Source organism: Eptesicus fuscus, chromosome 18 (genome assembly GCF_027574615.1).
Source record: "Eptesicus fuscus isolate TK198812 chromosome 18, DD_ASM_mEF_20220401, whole genome shotgun sequence".
NCBI classification, from domain to species: Eukaryota; Metazoa; Chordata; class Mammalia; order Chiroptera; family Vespertilionidae; genus Eptesicus; species Eptesicus fuscus.
In genome coordinates, this window is record NC_072490.1 from 9,944,383 (window position 1) to 9,963,562 (window position 19,180).

General features: G+C 48.4%; 2 protein-coding genes across 3 annotated transcripts in view; one reads left to right on the forward strand and one right to left on the reverse strand.

Annotated features, from left to right (window-relative positions):
- Positions 1 to 19,180, reverse strand: part of FYCO1 (FYVE and coiled-coil domain autophagy adaptor 1) — a 68,337-nt gene that overhangs the window by 11,417 nt on the left and 37,740 nt on the right. For both annotated transcript variants that reach the window (XM_054729509.1, XM_008154286.3), the window contains exon 15: positions 9,077 to 9,172. In XM_054729509.1, coding sequence (XP_054585484.1) covers positions 9,077 to 9,172 — 96 coding nt within the window. The remainder of the gene's footprint in view (positions 1 to 9,076; positions 9,173 to 19,180) is intronic.
- Positions 14,265 to 17,863, forward strand: CXCR6 (C-X-C motif chemokine receptor 6). Its single transcript, XM_028131462.2, has 2 exons — positions 14,265 to 14,320; positions 16,784 to 17,863. The coding sequence occupies exon 2, from the start codon at positions 16,805 to 16,807 to the stop codon at positions 17,825 to 17,827; it is 1,023 nt and encodes a 340-aa protein (XP_027987263.2). The 5' UTR covers positions 14,265 to 14,320; positions 16,784 to 16,804; the 3' UTR covers positions 17,828 to 17,863.

A 19,180-nucleotide genomic window follows, 5' to 3' on the forward strand; every position in this document is an offset into this window, starting at 1 on the left:
ATTTCTCCTTCAATTTTAAATGATAGCCTTGTGGGTAATATAGTCTTGGTTGTAGATCCTTGCTTTTTTATCACTTTGACTATTTCATACCAATTCCTTCGGGCTTAAAATGTTTCTGTTGAGAAGTCAACTGACAATCTTATGGGAGCTCCCTTGTAGGTAACTAACTGCCTTTCTCTTGCAACTTTTAATATTCTCTCTGTCTCTAACCTTTGCCATTTTACTTACGATGTGTCTTGGTGTGGGCCTCTTTGGTTTCATCTTGTTTGGGACTCTCTACACTCCCTGGACTTGTGTTTCTTTTACCTTCTCCAGATTAGGAAAGTTTTCACTTATTATTTTTTCAAATAAGTTTCTCAAACCCCTTGCTCTTTCACTTCTTCTTCAGGTACCTCTATGATGCAGATGTTGTAATAATTCATGTTGTACCAAAGTTTCCTTAAAGTATCTTCATTTAAAAAAAAAGTCTTTTTCTTTTTGCTGCACTAATTGGATATTTTCTGCTACCTTGTTTTCCAAATTGCTGATTCAAACCTATACTTAATCTAACTTACTGTTTATTTCTTATAACTATATTCTTCATTTCATATTTTTATATTAATCATTTCTGACTGGTCCTTTTTTATGGTTTCTATGTCCTTTTTCATGCTGTTGAAGTTCTCACTAAGTTTCTTGAGCATCTTTTTTATTTTAAACAAATTCAAATTTTATTTACGTCAAAATAAACTGTACAAAATTGACTTTCTTCACCAAAAATAACAGCAATATTTTCTGTATTATTCCTAGATAAACGACAAAACACACTTTTTGTAGGTTTTCTAGGTTTTGCTTATAAATCAAGACAAGGTAGTAGATAAGTCATGGAAAAAGACAGGATAAAACAGGCCAATCTGTTGTCAGTATCCATGACCTCTGATCCTGTCTTGACCATGAAACAAAAGTGTTTGACATAAACTTGCTAAAAAGCTTATGAAGATATAGGCTCAACACAGGAAGGTAAACAGCAACACCCAGATGTGGAACAATGGCAGGTTCTTCCTTCAATGTTTAACAGTAACTTGTTCCTTTAAGATCATCAAATAAAGACAAAATCTACCCTGAAATCCTTGTTTGGCAAGCTCCCGTTTCTTTCACTAGCTGGTAATCCCCTTAACTGTCCATTACAGATTTCTAATAGTATACTTAAAACTCCTGCTATTCAAAGATTAGCCATGAGCTTCACTGTAAAGTTTTATGAAACATATTCCTCCCACACCTCCTCAAAATTTATTTCTTTGAAGAACTGATTACTCAACACCTGACAACTGGATCCACAGTGATAATAAATGTTATGTCTAAAATGACTTTAGCAGAGATCACGCAGAAGTGCAACGTGGCACTTTCAACGCCACCCTCTGGAAGAACAGTTAGTTCTCCAAGCACCAGAGTTCAAACAGGGCCTATTTAAACCGTCAGATTACCAATGGCTAATGTACTCAAAATATCCAGTGATTAAGTGGCCTACATATACCTTATAGCTTTTCTATAAGGTATATGTTTTCAAATTTCTTAGATTTTTTTTTTCAGTATCAAATATAAGAGAAAACCTATTTCCATAGTCTCTCAGGTATTTTCGATAGTTTTGGAATTATCTGTAGGAAGCTCTGACTTAGTTGTATAGAATTTGATATACGTGTCCACCATTAAATCCAAATCATGTTTTGTTTGTTTGTTTTATATATTTTTTATTGATTTTTTACAGAGAGGAAGGGAGAGAGATAGAGAGTTAGAAACATCGATCAGCTGCCTCCTGCACACCCCCCACTGGGGATGTGCCCGCAACCAAGGTACATGCCCTTGACCGGAATAGAACCTGGGACCTTTCAGTCCGCAGGCTGGCACTCTATCCACTGAGCCAAACTGGTTTCGGCTAAATCATGTTTTATATCAAAGTTTATGTTAAGCAAAGCTAAGTTACTGGACCTTCGGTCTGTCAAAGTGTTCCTCAGGTACGCTTTGAGACGCTTTCGCCCATTTTCATTCTCAACCTTCATCACAAGAAGAATACATAGGACCTTCAGCAATGCATAAACATTAGGGAAAAACTTGATGTCTGGCAGGTGGAGGGCTTCATACATGGTGGGTGGAAGCTCTCTATCTTCTCCTCTGTGTTTCCACTTGATTCTCCCACAATGCCTCTCAGCGGAGTGTAACAGGACTGGGTAAGTGGCCTCTGTACACGTCAGCATGGTGCTCCTCCGATGTATTGAATTTGAGCTGTCCCGTGACAGAGGGGATCAGAGATCAGCATTGAAGAGCTTTGAGGTGCTGTTCTGAGACTATATCTTTCAGTTCCTGCATAATGTGTTCCACTGTTGGAACACTTAGAGCTTCTTTCTAGTAACCCTCAGAGGTCAGCTGAGATTCTGGGTTCCCTTGCTGAGCTCTGCGGAATTTCCCGGGGAGCTTCATCTGAATATCAGGTTTGGTTGCCACCTGGGTGGCTTCCTCAAACCAAAATTCATGATAAACTTCAATATTTTCCATCACTTCATTCAGCGAATGCAGCACCGCAGTCAAGCTACTGGCTGCAAAGAAGAATCAGAAGTCTGCCTCTGGAGGTTTTTCCCAAAGGCTCTTGTAAAAGATAGAACATTTTTAAGAACGACAATGGTAACAACGAAATCAAAATCTGTTACTGCACTACAGAGTACAAATGCTCAGCCTGCTATACAGTTATTCCATCAATATTTGTATCATGATTTATACCATCTAAACGTAAAACAAGTGCTTATAGGAGGTCCACTAAAATTTCAAAAGCATCATGCCTGCCTGTCCACTGAGAATGGAAAATTTCCTTTGGTTCTTTACTCTTTTCTTCATTGTTCTGAAAGAGGACAGGAATTACATTGTCAAGCTCTAGAAGCAGTTGTGGTGACCGATGGGAAAAAGAACAAACTTCCTTAATTGTTCCTAATGCAACAGACACTCCCATAACAGGCACCGGTTTTGCCAACCACATAGTTGAGGCACAGGAAGAGCAGAGTGTGTAGACAGCTTGGGGATATTTCTCCAAAAGTCTAGAAGCAACAACTTTCATTTTGGAAGAAAATCCACTGGACACAATGTAAGCCTGGCCACGACAATATTCCATGTTGAATCCCCACTTCTCGGTTATCACAGTGTGAAATTTCATAGCCAAAATTTCACTATCAGCTTCATAAGGCAGGAAACCCACAAATTCCTCTCTCAGGGTATGAGCTTCGTCAACAAACCTCACTAACACGGGCAGGTGCTCTTCCCCTGCTATGTCTACTTTGTCATCAGTGATGATGGAAAAGAAGTGAGAGTTTCTCACTTCCCTGAGCGTTTCTTCCCGAATGCAGCTCTCTTAGATCTCTAGCACCTGCTTCTGCTGTGCTTTTGAACAGAACAGTGTGTTGACTGCTGTTGTCTCAAAGCGCTTTCTCAGAACCTCTTCCTCAGAACTTATCCGGCACTCCAACAGTGCCTGAAAGTGATCAGGAGTAAAGAGACCTTTTGGGATTTCATCAGCTTCATGTCCATCTAGATGTATATTTTGTTTTCCCGTAAGAATCAAAATTTCAAATGAAGATTTTAAGTATTCTTTGTTTTCCTTCTCTTCAAAGGTTAAAGGTATTGTTGATATAAGGACTAGTTCAACAGACCATAGAAGTCGCAAAGTGTTTGGCACATCATCGATAATGTTTATTTAGTTGATCAGGCGTTTCATTTCCTAAGTCTGCTCTCCTACAATTTTCCACCCACTTCTGGCATCTGGCCGGATCTCTTGGGAACCTGAAGAAGGCCAAATCCGACCACGTGCTCTTCGCCGTGCAGTTGGGGGCCGCGCAGAAGTTCGGCATCATCGCCCGCCCATAGGCCGGCCCAGCACTCCCCTCTCTGCCTCCTCAGGGCAGCCGGCGAGGGGAGGCTGGTCGGCTGGCTGGGCAAGACAGGTGCCTCTTGAGCATCTTTATAACCACTGTTTTGTACTCTATATCTGGTAGATTGTTTGCTTCCATTTCATTTGTCTTTTTTTTCTGGATATTCCTGCTGTTCTTTCATTTGGGGCATGTTTCTTTGTCTCCCCATTTTGGCTACCTCTCAGTGTTCGTCTCTGTGTATTAGGTAGGTCTGCTATGTCTCCCAGTCTTCATAGGGTGGTCTTACGTAGTAGGTGTGACCCAGTGGCACCGTCTCCTTGACCACTGGACTGGGTGCTCCAGGAATGCCCCTTGTGTGGGTTATATGAGCCCTCCTATTGTAACTGAGTCTTAATTCCGATTTGCCTGTTCATGTGTGGGGCTGACCCTCAGGCTGGCTAACTGTGAGGATTGACCCCGACCAGAGTACAAGCTGCTGTGCAGGAGTTGACCACACACACGAAGCAGAATTCACCTCAGCAGGGTCTGGTGCCCCTTGTGAAGGTAATTGGATCCTGCTCTGGAGTTGTTTGACGCTTGCCACTAGTTGGTTCTGGTGGCTCTTGGGAGGGACTCCGGTGCAGGTCAATGTCAGATGCTGCCTGTGACTGGCCCTAGGCAACCTGTTTGGAGTTTTAAAACAACCCACAGTTTGTGGCTGCCTCTGCAGGGCCTGGGCGTGTAGGACCAAGTTGTGCACCAAGGCTGGCATTCAGTAGCACTGAGCCTGGGGGCAGGTTAGTGAAAGGTACAAGGCACTCTGAGATTTACCTCTGCCTTCTGGATGCCTGTTGGCTCAGTCACTAAGAGAGCTTCCGGCAGTACTCAGGTTGATGTAGGTTCTTAGTGAGTCACTAGGGAGGGGTGAGTGGTGTTTATCATTGACACAGGCTCAAACTCGGGTTCAGTGCTGGGTCTGAGGCCACTCACTCAAGTCCCGGGGTAACTATAACTAAGGCTAGCCGCCAGCTGCTGGTGCCTGCAGACCTTCGTGGTGGGGCAGGGTTTCAGGGAGTCGTCAGGGGGAGGCAGCAGAGTTTATCAGGCACAAACAGACTAAGACTTGGCTGTGTGAAGGGCTCTGTACTGGTTGGGCGTGTGAGGAAAAAAACTGACACCGTCTAAGAGCCACATAACCCTGTCTGTCCCGGATTCTGCCTCTCCTGTGAGAGGGAGGCAATTGTCAGTCTTGGGGGAAAGTAAGGGGTGTGGCCCCCACCCAAGAGCCACACAATTCAGTCACTAACACTCACTGAACCTGCCTGGACCTCTACACTCAGGGCCCAAGCAGCTGACTCCTCTGCAGGATGTGATCTTTGCTGCATCGGACAACAGGGAGTCTGGAGGGTAGGACTCTTGCATTTCCCCCAGGCTGATGCTGGAAGGAGATTGCTCCACCCAGGAAAGATAGCATCTACAACATAGGAGAGAAACTTAGGACAGGGACCCTGGTGGCCATTCCTTCAGCTCTCTCCCTGGAGCCACAAACCCCAGTCTCTCCTCACAGAACTCTAGTCCCTCCGCCCTCCCTCCTTTGGAGCCCGGGGTGAGTATCCGCCAACGAGATTTTGTGTTCTGGACCTTAAAGAGGGCACCTTAGTTTCCAGCAGGAAACTAAGGAGGACAGAATCCCCTGATTTTCACAGCCAGATGCTATGTGGTGCCTCTTTCCCGGCTCTGGTACTCTGGGCTGGAGAGCCTGGTGTAGGGTTGAGACCGCTCGCTCCTCGGGGGAACCCTGGCAGCTGAGATAGCCTTCTGGAATTTCAGCTGACCCACTGGGGTGGGCCAGCCTTTCTGGAGTCTCTGCCCTTCCTACCAGTGTCAATGTGGCTTCTTCCGAGCTTTAAGTTTTCTGTTCAGCTAGTCTTCAGTTGATTATTCAGGTGAGGTGTGCTATGTTTCAGCTGTAATGCCAGTCTGGTCCTGGGAGGAGGTGAGTGCAATTTCCACCTACTCCGCTGCCATCTTGGATCCCCTCCCCTGACTCTCTAATGCAGGGCTGGTAGGATGGCCTTGGGGAAAAAGGCTTCTTGGGACTGTGCCCCTGGCTCTAACTCTCACGAGGTGGGTAAGAGCCTCTTCCAGAAGTTTGAAGGGTCTAGTGACAGGGAGTGCCTCTGCTTGCAGGCCCTCTGCAGGAGCCAGCTGGGATGTGAAGAATGAGGTGTGGAGCCAGAGGGGCCTGGATTCTGGTGCCTGCCTCACTTCTTACTGCTGCCAGCTGACTCTCTTAAGCCTCAGTCTCCTCATATGCAAACAGAGACAGCCACCTGCCTCTTGCCTGGTGTGGAGATGACAATAAGAGGAAATAGGGAAATCTCCTTGATGCCACCTGTCTTGACTGGGGGGCGCTCTGTCCTGCACCAAGCAACTCCAGAGGCAGCATGTAGCTCAGGGCTACAACCCGGGACTGTGGAGGGCTTGGGCCAGTCATCTCCTCAACTCTGCCTTTCCTGGAGGAAATATGTTGCCTCCGGGGTGGAAACTAAAGCTCAGAGAGGTTAGGTAACTTGCCCAAGACTGAGCAGCAAGTGCTGGTGCTGAGAGTTCTGTCTGCCTCCAAAACTGTGGGGATAGATGGAAACACTCCCCAAAGCTACGCTAACGAGAAGACTAATCCACGATTTAAAAACCCAAATGCTTTAAAAAGAACAGCTCTGATCTGAGTCATTCACCTTTGTGAAAACTGAATTCCATTAAACATGTTTCCATGTACTAAGCTTTATTTCTAATTATGGTATAAAAGGCCTTTCCAATGTTTACATTTTTCAAAGAAGCAGAGAAGTTCATTGTGGGGAAGAGGTCTTTCTTGTAACATGAAGTGTTACTACATTACCATGTGTGTAGTCACTTCCTGACGGAATACCCCGCCAAGGCTGGGGCTATCTTACAATTTATGTTCCAGAACTGTCCCGCATCGTCATTGTGATTGTGCCTTCAATTAATGTTTCTGACCTTTCTAGACATTACATGTTCAGTAAAGAACAATACCCAGTCTCCCCAAAGGAGATGCAAATAAAGACAAATTAAGTGTTTGCTATCTCTGCTCAAATAAAATCTTAAATAAAAGCCAACTGTCCACAGGACTCACATCATAAATATAAATTCTACTGGTCTCCCTACTCTGCCCTTGATCCCCAGTCATACTCCACGCCAAACTTTTTCAGATGTAAATGAGAGTAAGTCACTCTTCTGTTCCAAACCTAATTTGGGGGCTCCAATGTCCCCCTCAGACTAAAAACCAAAGTCCTTACAATGGCCAACAAGGTCTGAAGTGATGTGGACCTCCCAGCCCTCATTCCCTCTCTGACCAGGTCTCTGTGCTTCAGCCACCCTGGCCCTTACCCTATGCCTTGAACATGTCAGTACCATCCTGCCTCAGGGCCTTTGCACTGACTGTTTTCTCTGCTTAAATGCTGGTACCTCACATATCTGAATGGCAACTCCTTTAAGTCTTACCTTCTTAGCGTCACTCTATCTAAAGCTGCAAATTCCCCTGACCTCTCACCCGACTCTTTGTTTCTTTCCCCTAGCAAGCTACCTTGCAACATCTATACTAATAAAAGGGTAATATGCTAATTAGACTGGGTCAACCGGACATCTTCCGGTCATCCTGCCTTCCTTCCGGACAAAGCCACAGTGGCGAGGGCTGAGGCAAAGGTGGTTAGGGGCGATCAGGCCAGCAGGGGGTAGCAGTTAGGGGCAATCAGGATGACAGGGGCGGGCAGAAAGGGGCAATCAGGCCGGCAAGGGAGGGCAGTTAGGGGCAATCAGGTAGGCAGGCAAAGGGGTTAGGGGCAATTAGGCAGGTGAGCGATCCCAGATTGCAAAAGGGATGTCTGACTGCCGGTTTAGGGATTGGGCCTAAACCAGCAGTCGAACATCCCTGAGGGGTCCTGGATTGGAGAGGGTGCAGGCTGGGTTGAGGGACCCCCCACCCTCCCCCCCCCCTGCATGAATTTCATGCACCGGGCCTCTAGTATTATATAATTTACTTATTTACTCATGTTTGTCAAACCCTCCTGGATTACATGCTGAACATGAGGGCAGGGGTCTTTTTCTGTGTTGTTCAATGATGTACTTGAAGGACTTAGAATGGTACCTGGTACACGGGAGGTACTGAATAAACATTGATCAATGAGTGACTAAATCTATTCAATGACTATTATGCAGCCAATGGACACAACACTGGAGAGAACAAGAATGCTATGGGGAAATACACATGCAATATTAAATTTAAAAAGACTGCAAAATACCATGTGCAATACTGAAGTAAAAATTATGTATATGTGTATAAAAAGACTGAGGGCTACATATCAATGTGATTTACTTATCTCTATTTTCCTAATTTTCTACAATGAAAACAAGTAACTTTGTTTTGTTTATGATAAAAAACAAAACAAAGTTATTTTCAAAAAAGGACATAGGGCATAGCTATGGGAGAGGGATGATTATAAAGGGGGACAGGGAACTTTTGGGGGTGATGGACCTGGTCTGTACCATTTTTCTTTCCTAGTCCTAGGTTTCCTCTTTTGCAGCATGTTAGCTCAGGGCTACAACTTAGGAATGTTTTAGGCTGGGAGCCAGTCTCATCTTCCCAACTCTGCCTTTTCTGGAAAAAACATGTTGCCTCAGGGGTGGAAACTAAAACTAAAATAAAGCTCAGAGAGGTTAGATAACTTGCCCAAGAGTGACCAGCAAGTTGGAGCACAGCTGGGTGGGCTTTGAGGTCCCTGAGATTGTATGAGCTGCTGGCCCAGCTGGGTGTGGGCTGGGCAGGATGATTGGTGACTATTACACTGTATTATTTGTCAAAGACCAAGCATTACACACTATAAAGGGGGTCTTACTGTATATAAATTATACCTAAAAAAGGCACAACCACCGGTGCCCTGTCAGCCTGCGGGTGCTTCCCAGCTCTGGCACTGGGAAGCCAGGCTCCTCTGCCCCGAACCCACTGCCCTGGGATGCCCCTCAGGGACGGGCACTTCCCTCTGCCCTGTACCCACTGCCCTGGGATGCCCCTCAGGGACGGGCACTTCCCTCTGCCCTATACCCACTGCCCTGGGATGCCCTGCAGGGACGGGCATTTTCCTCTGCCCTGTACCCACTGCCCTGGGATGCCCTGCTTGGGGATGGGCACTTACATCAGCTCTCCGGACTTCAGCAAGCAGATTTCCGCATCCTGCCCCAGGGCCATGTCTTCAGTGTCCTCGGGGGTTAGTGAGTTTGATGTGGTGTCCCTGAAATGTCACGAGAGTACAGCCATTTAGCTATCAGCACACAGGGGCCCACAACCTGAGGCCCACAGCTGGAGTCATGTAGCCAATATCAGAACCCATGGGAACCCTTCAATCGGAGGTCATGAGACAGGCCTGCATACCCTGTGGGCAGAGGGCACTGGGTGGGAGAGGACAACAGGGCTGCAATGATCTCTCTAACATCTTCCCCGCAGGTGTGGGGACAGGATGACCATACACACATGGACCACCCCCATCCCACACCAGCTGAGTTACAGAGAGAGGCTCTGACCTCTTGGCTTCCTTTGGACAGCCTGGATATCGTGCCTGCTCGCCACCAGAGCTCCCACTGCCCGACCTTGCTCCTGTCTGCCTACTGCTGGAGTGCTGAGGCCTCGGGATGTGGGAATGTGCTTTCGGGGTGCAACTACGCGGGGGTGGTGAGGTTTGGCACTGGGAGCCCCTAGGGAGGTCTAGATCACCAGACACCCACGAGTGCCCAGGTGCACGGCTGGGGCTGTCTCTGCACCGCTCACACCAGCCCATGACAAGCAAGACAGTCAGCCCCCCCACTGGAACCCACTGTGGCTCAGAGGGCAGAGAGGTAGCATAGCTCAGGTGGGGGTGCTGGGAATCACCGCTTCAAGGCGGTTCCGGTCTGGGCTTTGCGACTAACTGGCTAAGCCCTTTCCTCCCTGAGACTTGAGTTTTCTCTTCTCCAAATTTGAGGAGCTGGAACCAGATGCACTCCAGGTTCTGCTGGCTTGAAGAAGCTGTACGTCTCCAAGGAGAAGGTGCTTTAGTCTGCTTGGCCTTCTCTGCTTTCCCTAGGGAAGGGGCAGCAAGAACCTGGCCCCAAGTGCTTACTAAAGTGCCTGCTGCCATCAAGGCAAGCCCTGTCATTCGCCATTCCGTTTCCCCCAGGCCCTGCCCCACCTCTGCCCTCCTCCCTTCTTGTTGCTCTTCTAACCATGGCTTCCAGATCCCCCACCTCTGACCCGGGGACAAGCAGAATCACAGAATGTCCCTCAAGAAGCAGCTCAAGAGACACGGGTCCAGGGGAGAAGAGAGGGCCCAAGGCCACGCAGGCCGACCTCATTTCATTTGCTTTTATCCTTGTCCAAAGTGGAAACACTGTAAACAAGAAAGATCTATAACATATGATGAAACAAACTCTGAAAACTGCAGCTGGTTCTCTCCATCTTCCAACATTTAGGACAAAAGATGTCCTTACCCGTTGTCCCCTCTCTGACCATCACGATGACAGATAACCCCCAGCAACCCACAAGGAGATGATTCCCAGAGTAGGAGTCTCAGACCCTCGCCGGTCCTGCCTGAGGCCCCGCGAGACGGAGCAGAGAGGGGCGGGGAGGGGCGGAATATGCCTGGGTGGGTGATGAAGTTGGGAAGGTAGTGAGTAGTTTTCAATAGATTTTCAAACTGTGGGTCATGACCCACCCACAGAATAGGCAGTGAATAAGTTATGGCCAACATTAGGAAAACAGACTGGAAATGACCAATGTATGTGGGGAGGGTTCAGTATTGTTTCATGAGGCTCTTGTTCTGATTTGAAGTCTACACATGTCTACACCCAGGGAGTCAGGTAACATGTACTCTCACTGTGGGATATGCTAGAACAGTGGTTGGCAAACTCATTAGTCAATAGAGCCAAATATCAACAGTACAACGATTGAATTTTCTTTTGAGAGCCAAATTTTTTAAACTTAAACTTCTTCTAACGCCACTTCTTCAAAATAGACTCGCCCAGGCTGTGATATTTTGTGGAAGAGCCACACTCAAGGGGCCAAAGAGCCGCATGTGGCTCGAGAGCCGCAGTTTGCCGACCATGGTGCTAGAAGATGTCCAAGAATTAAAAAATGTAAGATTGACAGGGAACAAAAGCAAAGCCACTAGGGGGCAGCCTATCTCCTCCCAGACCCATTTCCTTCTGTTGTCAATGATGTGCTTTTCTAAGAAATGGAGTGAGAAAAACTCACTGCCCACAAGTGACCTTCCTCCTCCCAGCTCCAGCCATGGGAGCTTAATGCCAGCCACAGCAGCCTCGTGGGGAAGATGGCATGTCACACTTCCCAAGCCTACGGCCAGTCCAGCTGAACCTGTGTTCATGCACAGGCATCTACATCAACTTGCTCCACCCCCTGAGGGTGCTCATCTCGGCATCCCTGGGCACCTGCCCTGCACACAGCCTGTGCTCAGTAAGTGTCCAGGTTAGGCTAAGGCAGTTTTCTGTCTCAAATGCCCCCAAGGGAGGACATGACCTAGGCTCCAATTTACTTATTTGTTTTTAAATACATTTTTATTAATTTCAGAGAGGGAAGGGAGGGGGAGAGATAGAAACATCAATGATGAGAATCATTGGTTGGCTGCCTCCTGCATGCCCCACACTGGGGAGCAAGCCTGCAACCTGGGCATGTGCCTTGACCGGGAATCAAACTGTGACCTCCTGGTTCATAGGTCAACACTCAACCAATGAGCCACGCCAGCTGGGCAAGGCTCCAAGTTAGAACTAAGTAAGAAGAAAGTGGTGATCACAGACAAGGTGGATGCTGAGAAGTCCCCAGGAATGCAGTCCAGAGGTTCATGCCGGCCTGGAGGAGGGATCCCGGGTGGGGTCCTCCAGCTTGGTTTCTGCAGCTGCAATCTCTAGTATTTTCCTCCCACAGATCAAAATGCCTTGGCCTCTTTTTTACTGAATTGCTGTGCGTCAATTCTGCAGGCTGCTGGACAGCAGACTGCCCGCTCGTTTGGGTTGGCTGGGCAGGAAAGGATCCCTGCAAGGCCCCTATGGCCCGAGGGTCTGGCTGACCATCTTCCTCAGGGGCTCCATCTACGGCTCTGCCTGGCCGAGCCCAGTACAGTTAGGAGTGGTGCTCTGACTGATGAGAGTCCTGCAGTCCCCCAGGTCTTTCACACTCTGGCTCTTGAACATTTTCTACTCCATCCCAGGGCAGCCTGCATCTGTGAGCAGGGCCCTGTGAGCAGCAGAGGTCTCTGGTTTACCATTGCACTGTCCAATAGATAGCCATTAGCTATGGCTCTTGAAACTCAGGTTCACCAAATTATTTTAAAGCCACAAAACGTGACTCTTTAGTTGCACTAGCCACACATCAAATGCTCAGCAGCCACATGGGCTAGTGGCCACTGTGCGGGACAGCACGGGTCCAGGACGTGCCCATCACTGCAGGAGACTCTAGTCAACAGCCTCATCTGCGAGGTTGGGGTGAGTCATTTTGTGGATCGGGGTACCCTTTTATTTTACGATTAAAGTAAATTCCTAGTAGTTCTTCTTTTAGTCACTGATTTCCTTTTGCCCAAAAACCAAGCAAACACTTCTGGTATTTTGATTTCTGATTACTTGGTAACTATGGTCTGACATAACAAGACAAACCTGCAGGCCCATTCTCACAACCAACACCTGGGGGCGCCGCTGAGCAAGCCACACCCAACTCCCTGGCAGCCCTTTGGTTAGGCTGCCGGTGTTAGGATCTTTTCACTTACCCTCCACAGCCCTGTCACCCACCAAAGTCTTGCAGGCAGCCTCTTCTGCCAGCAGCTGTAACGGCCTCAGCCGGGTCCTGACAGCCTAACCTGAGTTCTGGCTCGAGAGTGTCAGGGTCTGAGGAAGAGCGAGGTCAGCGCAGCCTGACTTCCACGATAAGTGTGCGGCAGGCGGCTGCCATGCCCCTTGGATTTTCCCCTCCCCCGTTTAGAAAATGTTGCAGTGAGAGGGTCGGACCTGCATTACCACCATTTGTCCACCACCCAGAACTGAAATATCATTGCTGACATGTACACATAAGGAACTGTTTGACATTGAAATTGGGTCTCAAAAGAACTGTTGGCCCAGAAAGAAACTTACTACAGACTGATTCATTTGCCTTTCACCATAACCATTATTGCTTGTCTCATTTTCGGTTCTTATAAGTGTATTTCTAGTAGCACATGATCTCACTCATCTAGTGGAAATAATGAACAACATAGACTGATGAACAAGAACAGACCCAGAGACAAGGAGGCATCGATCAGACTGTTGGGCCTCAGAGGGAGGGGCGGGGAGGGTGGGGATAAAGGGGAGAGATCAACCAAAGGACTTGTGTGCATACATATGAGCCTAACCAGTGGTCAAGGACAACAGGGGGGTGGGGGCATGCGTGGGGAGAGGTGTGGGATGGGAATGGGGGGATGAGGACAAATATGTGATACCTTAATAAAGAAATTTAAAAAAAGAAAAGAAAATGTTGCACCGTTCCAGGGGAAAGGCAAGGCATATGACTGGCTACCACCCCTTAAGCAGCTTAGTTTTGTTTCCAAGAAAAGGAATGCCCTTGAAACAAGGAACACTGCAAAAATGGGAAGACCACAAGAGGCACTTCGCGGAGGGCAGCAGGTCGAGACCTGGTTTGCCCCACGGAGTACAAGTGATTACCAAGTGAGAAGAGCGCAGCCGGGCGTGTGTGAGACAAGGCTCTGGTCCTTCACACTCTGGCTCTTGAACTCGTCCTAAATGACATGGCTGGCTTATCCCATGTCTGACCCATGTTCACATAGAAGCCATCTGGTTCATTGGCCTGGCAGTGACAGAGCTGGGTTTGTAGCCTGGAAATGCCAGTTACAGGCTGTGTGCACATGAGGCTAATTCAACTATGGCCCTGGGTGCTCTCATCTATAAAGCGGGGATACCCGTTCTGCAGGGTTGAGAACCCGTGGCTATCACATTGGAGCTGCATGCATACACAGAACGAGACCAGAGCATGCACTCTGCATTGGTCCAGACCCAATCTATTCCAAAGAGACGCGTGACTAGTGAATGAAAGAATTTTAAGACTCGAATGCCATTGGTTTACAAATAAAAGCCCTCTCAGGTCCCAGTGGGAGAGTCAGTCGCCAGCCCGGGGGCAGAGGGGTCTCCGTGACGGAGCCACAGCTTCCTATCTTTGACCTCGAATTACATGGGTGCAGACTGGTCATGTGGATTCTGATCTGCTAGATGGGTTGGGCCTCTTCCAATCAGCAACCGAGGCTTCTTCAAAACTACTCAGCGGAAGCATGGACCACATCACAGAGGCAGAGGTAGGGCCTGCTGCGGGGCACAGCTCATCTCTGGAACAAACTGAAAAGGCATCTTGGTGGGTGAGTCATTTGTCTTCCTCTCTATAGGTAGAAGCCAGGGCTCCGAATCCTGCCTGGAGCAGCCGCCCTGAAATGCCCAGGCTTTAGCTGCTCCAGGTTCCGATCCCATCTCTGCTGCTTGCTGCCGAGGGTTAGGGAAATGACTTATGGGTCCTGGGCACTGGAAGTGCTTGGAAGCGAATGGTCCTGGGGAGCTACGGCAGAGTCAGATCCTCCCGGGAGATGAGGAGACTCAGTTTGTTCACTGAATAGCCTTTGTTTTTGTTTCTTTTGCATTTAATAAGACAGGCTCCTATCTCAGAATATGGTTTACCACTATACAACTTTTGGAAAATATAAGGTAAATAGGTCACCCCAAATTGTACCAGCCAGAGCGAACTGCTGATAAAATCTGGTCATTTTTCTGTTTTAAAAAAATATAGTCAAAACCCTATAGCTTATCGTGGATTTTTAGACCAGGGTGGTCGGGTAGGTGGCAGTGTCAAAGGGCTCACGGACCCCACGAGTGCAAGTGTGTGTACTTATTTCTGAGGAAAAGGTCTGCGGCCTCGATGAGGTGCTCAGAGGGGTTTATGATCAAAGGTTAAGAACCAGGATCAATGCTATATCCCTGTCACCTATTCATTGCAATAGTAACAGCCAGTACTAAGTAGTGCTTATACTCTTCTGAGCAATTCAAATGTGTTACAGTTTTAAAAATATTAAAAGCACTTCCTAAACATTAGTTATATTCTATTTTGTCTGAATTATAATTAGCTAATTTTTTTTTTATTATTAGACATTTACACTATTTCCAAAGTTGCATATATTACATTTTTTATTTTTTATTTTCAGAAATAAACATAGAACTTTGGTTATGGAAGTAAATGGCTTTCACATTTCTAGAAGGAAAAGTAATTTTTTAAGGTTTTGAAAAAAATATATGATTTATTGATTTCAGAGAGGGAATTAGAAACATCAACGACGAGAGAGCATCATTGATTGGCTGCCTACTGCACAGCCCCCACTGGGGATTGAGGATGCAACCCAGGCATGTGCCCTGACCGGAAATCGAACCATGGCCTCCTAGTTCATAGGTCAATGCTCAACCACTGAGCCACCGCAGCCGGACAAGGAGCAGGGTCTTTTTACTGAGGAGTCACACCTGAAGGCAAGGTCCTTCCTTGCAGCGAAGGGCGCTTTGTTCCCAGGAAAGACTGAGGGGACAGCACCAGGGCTGATGGCGCTTCGTCAGAAAAGTCTTCGAGGAGACCAGAGAGGATGATGCCTCCTTGTCCATGCCCTTGCCTGGCCGGTTCATGTCTTTTTTTTGCCGGTGGATATTTTGACTTTGCTAATCCAAATACCTGCCTCCTTCCAACTATGAAAGTGCAATAAAGAATACATGTGTTTTCGTTTAAAAAACAACACCACAAAAAAACAACACATCTTCTTGAGGTACTGGCCAGGTATAGCACTGGGTCCCTGGAAATGAGCCACTGTGTGTGGAGAAGCTGCAGGCAGTGGCCTGGCACTCCAAACTCGATGCTGCTGCAGGCAGGTGCCGTGCCCACGCCACGGGTCACATCACCTCTGTTATGTCCTGCCTGGGTCCTCAGCAGGGTCACAGGGCAAAGAGAAGGGTCAAAGGAAAGTGTGGGCCTTGAAGGGCAGGGAGCCCCAGGCAAAAAGGCAGCGATTTGGGCTTAGCTACAAGCCCCCCTGCAAGGCCTGCCACCGGCTTCAGGCCACCCACCCAGCTGGCCATTTCAATCTTCCATTTGTTACAGCAGACCCCTCAGCCTAAACTGCTTGTCATAAAAGCTAAAGCCGTGTTCTCTTCTGGGGAAACCTACCTCTTAAGAGATGCCTGAAGGTCAAGTTATCTTCAGGAAATGAGGCTCTGACGGGGCACATTGTCACTGGGACAGGTGATAAAGGAGAAAGATGAGGCTGGGCCGTGAGAACTCCCCAATCCCTGGTCAGGGGTCAGCTCAGCCAAAGTGCTGGGCAGCCACGTGCTTTTCTTTGCCTTGTTTTTCTATCGGTCGTTCGTCCTTTAAAATCTATGTGGTTGAGAGCGAAAGGCAGGAGGGACGGGCCATCCCCCATACACCTTCTGGGGAATACGTGCCGTGGCTTTCACCAGTAATTCAGGGGTCCAATGTAACAGCAGGTGGGGCACAGGATGGGCAGGCACGTGCTGTGAGGCCTGGGCAGGTGCAGCAGGCCCTGCTGTGCTGCTCTGCCAAAGGGCACCGACCCCATGTCACCACAGGTGCCCTTTGAGGCCGAAGTGAGCACAGGTTTTCTGGGGTGCGCAGGGTCTCCCAGGCGGGCGAGTCCTGAGAACTGTAAGGCTCATGAAGAATTGCCTGTCCCACTCGTGTACTAGACTGCGCAGGGCGGAGCCGGGCGAGGGGACAGTGGGAAGACGGGTGTGGACCCTCAGCCCAAACATGATTCCTGTGTTTTGACTCACAGGTGTTCGTCAGAACAGACACTATGGGGGACGACGACTACTTTGCAAGCTACGTGTTCAACATGTCCAACGCCAACAAGCAAGAGCACGATAACTTCCTGGCGTTCCAGAAGCTCTTCCTGCCCTGCATGTACGTGGCCGTGTTCCTCTGTGGCCTGGTGGGGAACTCGCTGGTGCTGGTCATCTACATCTTCTACCAGAAGCTGAAGAGCCTGACCGACATGTTCCTGGTGAACCTGCCCCTGGCTGACCTGGTGTTTGTCTGCACCCTGCCCTTCTGGGCCTACGCTGGCGTGCACGAATGGGTCTTCGGCAAGCTGATGTGCCAAGTCCTGCTGGGCATCTATACTTTCAACTTCTACACGTCCATGCTCATCCTCGTCTGCATCACCGTGGACCGCTTCATGGCGGTGGTCCGGGCCACGAAGGCCTATAACCAGAAGGCGAAGCGGATGAGCTGGGGCAAGGCCATCTGCGGGTCCATCTGGGTGATCTCCCTGCTGTTGGCCTTGCCACAGATCATCTATGGCGATGTCCGTGAGAACGACAAGCGGGTCTGTGGTCACAACGAGGAGATTTCCACTGTGGTTCTCGCCACCCAGATGACTCTGGGGTTCTTCTTGCCACTGCTCACCATGATTGTCTGCTACTCGGTCATAATCAAGACCCTGCTTCGTGCCCGAGGCTTTCAGAACCACAAGTCTCTCAAGATCATCTTCCTGGTGGTGGCTGTGTTCCTGCTGACCCAGACGCCTTTCACCCTGGTGAAGCTCGTGGGCAGCACGAGCTGGGTGTACCACACCATGACCAGCTACCATTACGCCCTCGCTGTGACGGAGGCCATTGCCTACCTGCGGGCCTGCCTCAACCCTGTGCTCTATGCTTTTGTTGGCCTGAAGTTTCGGAAGAACTTCTGGAAACTTGTGAAAGACCTTGGCTGCCTCCCTTGCGTGGGAGCCTCGAGCCAGCTGAAGTCTTCGGAGGACACTTCCAAGACGGGCTCCGCCTCCCAGCAAGTGGAGGGCACCAGCATGTTCCAGCTGTAGGCCTTGGGGCTCAGAGAAGCTGCCCGGGAACTTCAGGAGCACAGAATGCCGTGTCCTCTGGCGGCGACGGGCAAGGCTTTGTTTATAGCTTGTGCATTTTCGCGGAGAAGTGACCAAACGCTGCAGCTGGTGAGCAATGCTTCTTCTCAGGCATGAACACACCTGTTCTCTCCTTGAACACCCAGGCCTAAAGCTCACAGGGGAAGCTAAAACCTGTAAGGCGTTTCCTTCCTCCATCTCCAGGGGGAATGGCGAGTGACTCTAAAAACCCCAGGTCCTCCTTCACTGAAGGTTGAAGAGGCACCATGACCACAGAGCTGCCGACAGTAGGTGACGTTGAGCTCCCAAGTTCAGGAGATTCTTCCGGTTTCTGGGAGGCGGGGATGAGAGCAGCCACGAGAACAAGTGCTGACCCTTTTCCTTTGGGCTCAAGCCTCAATCTCCAGGCACCTCACCAAGGAGGTCAGGTTCTGCCTCACTTTTGGCTTAACTTTTACGCTCTTGTTCTGTGATTAATCCTGGAAGGACTTGCACCAGGGAGTATGAACAGGCCAAAACAATTTAGTCGGCTGAGAATCCCAGAGGTCCACAGAATGCTAGAAAACTGTGCATAACTGAGTTTAAGATCTCCATGAATCTAAGAAGTGTTCTGAAATGGAGTCTATGTTGGTTCTGCCCATTTTAAAACTGAATTATCTGCCTGGCTCATATGGTTCAGTGGTTAAGCATTAGCCATGAACCAGGAGGTCTCGCTTCGACTCCAGGTTGGGGCATATGTCCGGGTTGTGGGCGTGGTCCCCAGTAGGGGGCGTGCAGGAGGCAGTCAATCAATGATTCTATCTCATCATTTATGTTTCCACCTCTTTCTCCCTCTCCCTTCCTCTCTGAAATCAATAACAAAAATATTTAAAAAACCAACAACACAATTATCCTATGCCTTTCACACACATGTATGCACAAATTCTTTATGTATATATAATTCTTTCTCTTCCACATATATGTCAAACAGCATATGATTTTCATGACTAAGAAATAAAACTTTTAGAAGTCTCCAAACTACTTTTACCCCTTGGGCACTTTCTACTTTAATATGGCATGCCTGGAATATATCAAGAGCTTATTTGTGGGCCCAAAGCACAAGAAAGAAGTTAGGATTGCAAACTCTCAGGGCACTGCTCTACCAAGGAAGTGGAATATACCAGTGAAAACCACCCAGAACCTTCGCTGTGGTTTCCAATCTCCTGCCCACTATGTGAGGTGTATTTGTTTAATCTCCATAATGTGGTCACAGAATGAGGCAGAGTTTTAAATGTCAGACACTGTGCGTGTCGTGTCTACTAGATCCTAACTATC

Coding starts and splice junctions, on each gene's coding strand:
- CXCR6 (XM_028131462.2), top strand. CDS start 16,805: ATGGGGGACGACGACTACTTTGCAAGCTACGTGTTCAACATGTCCAAC.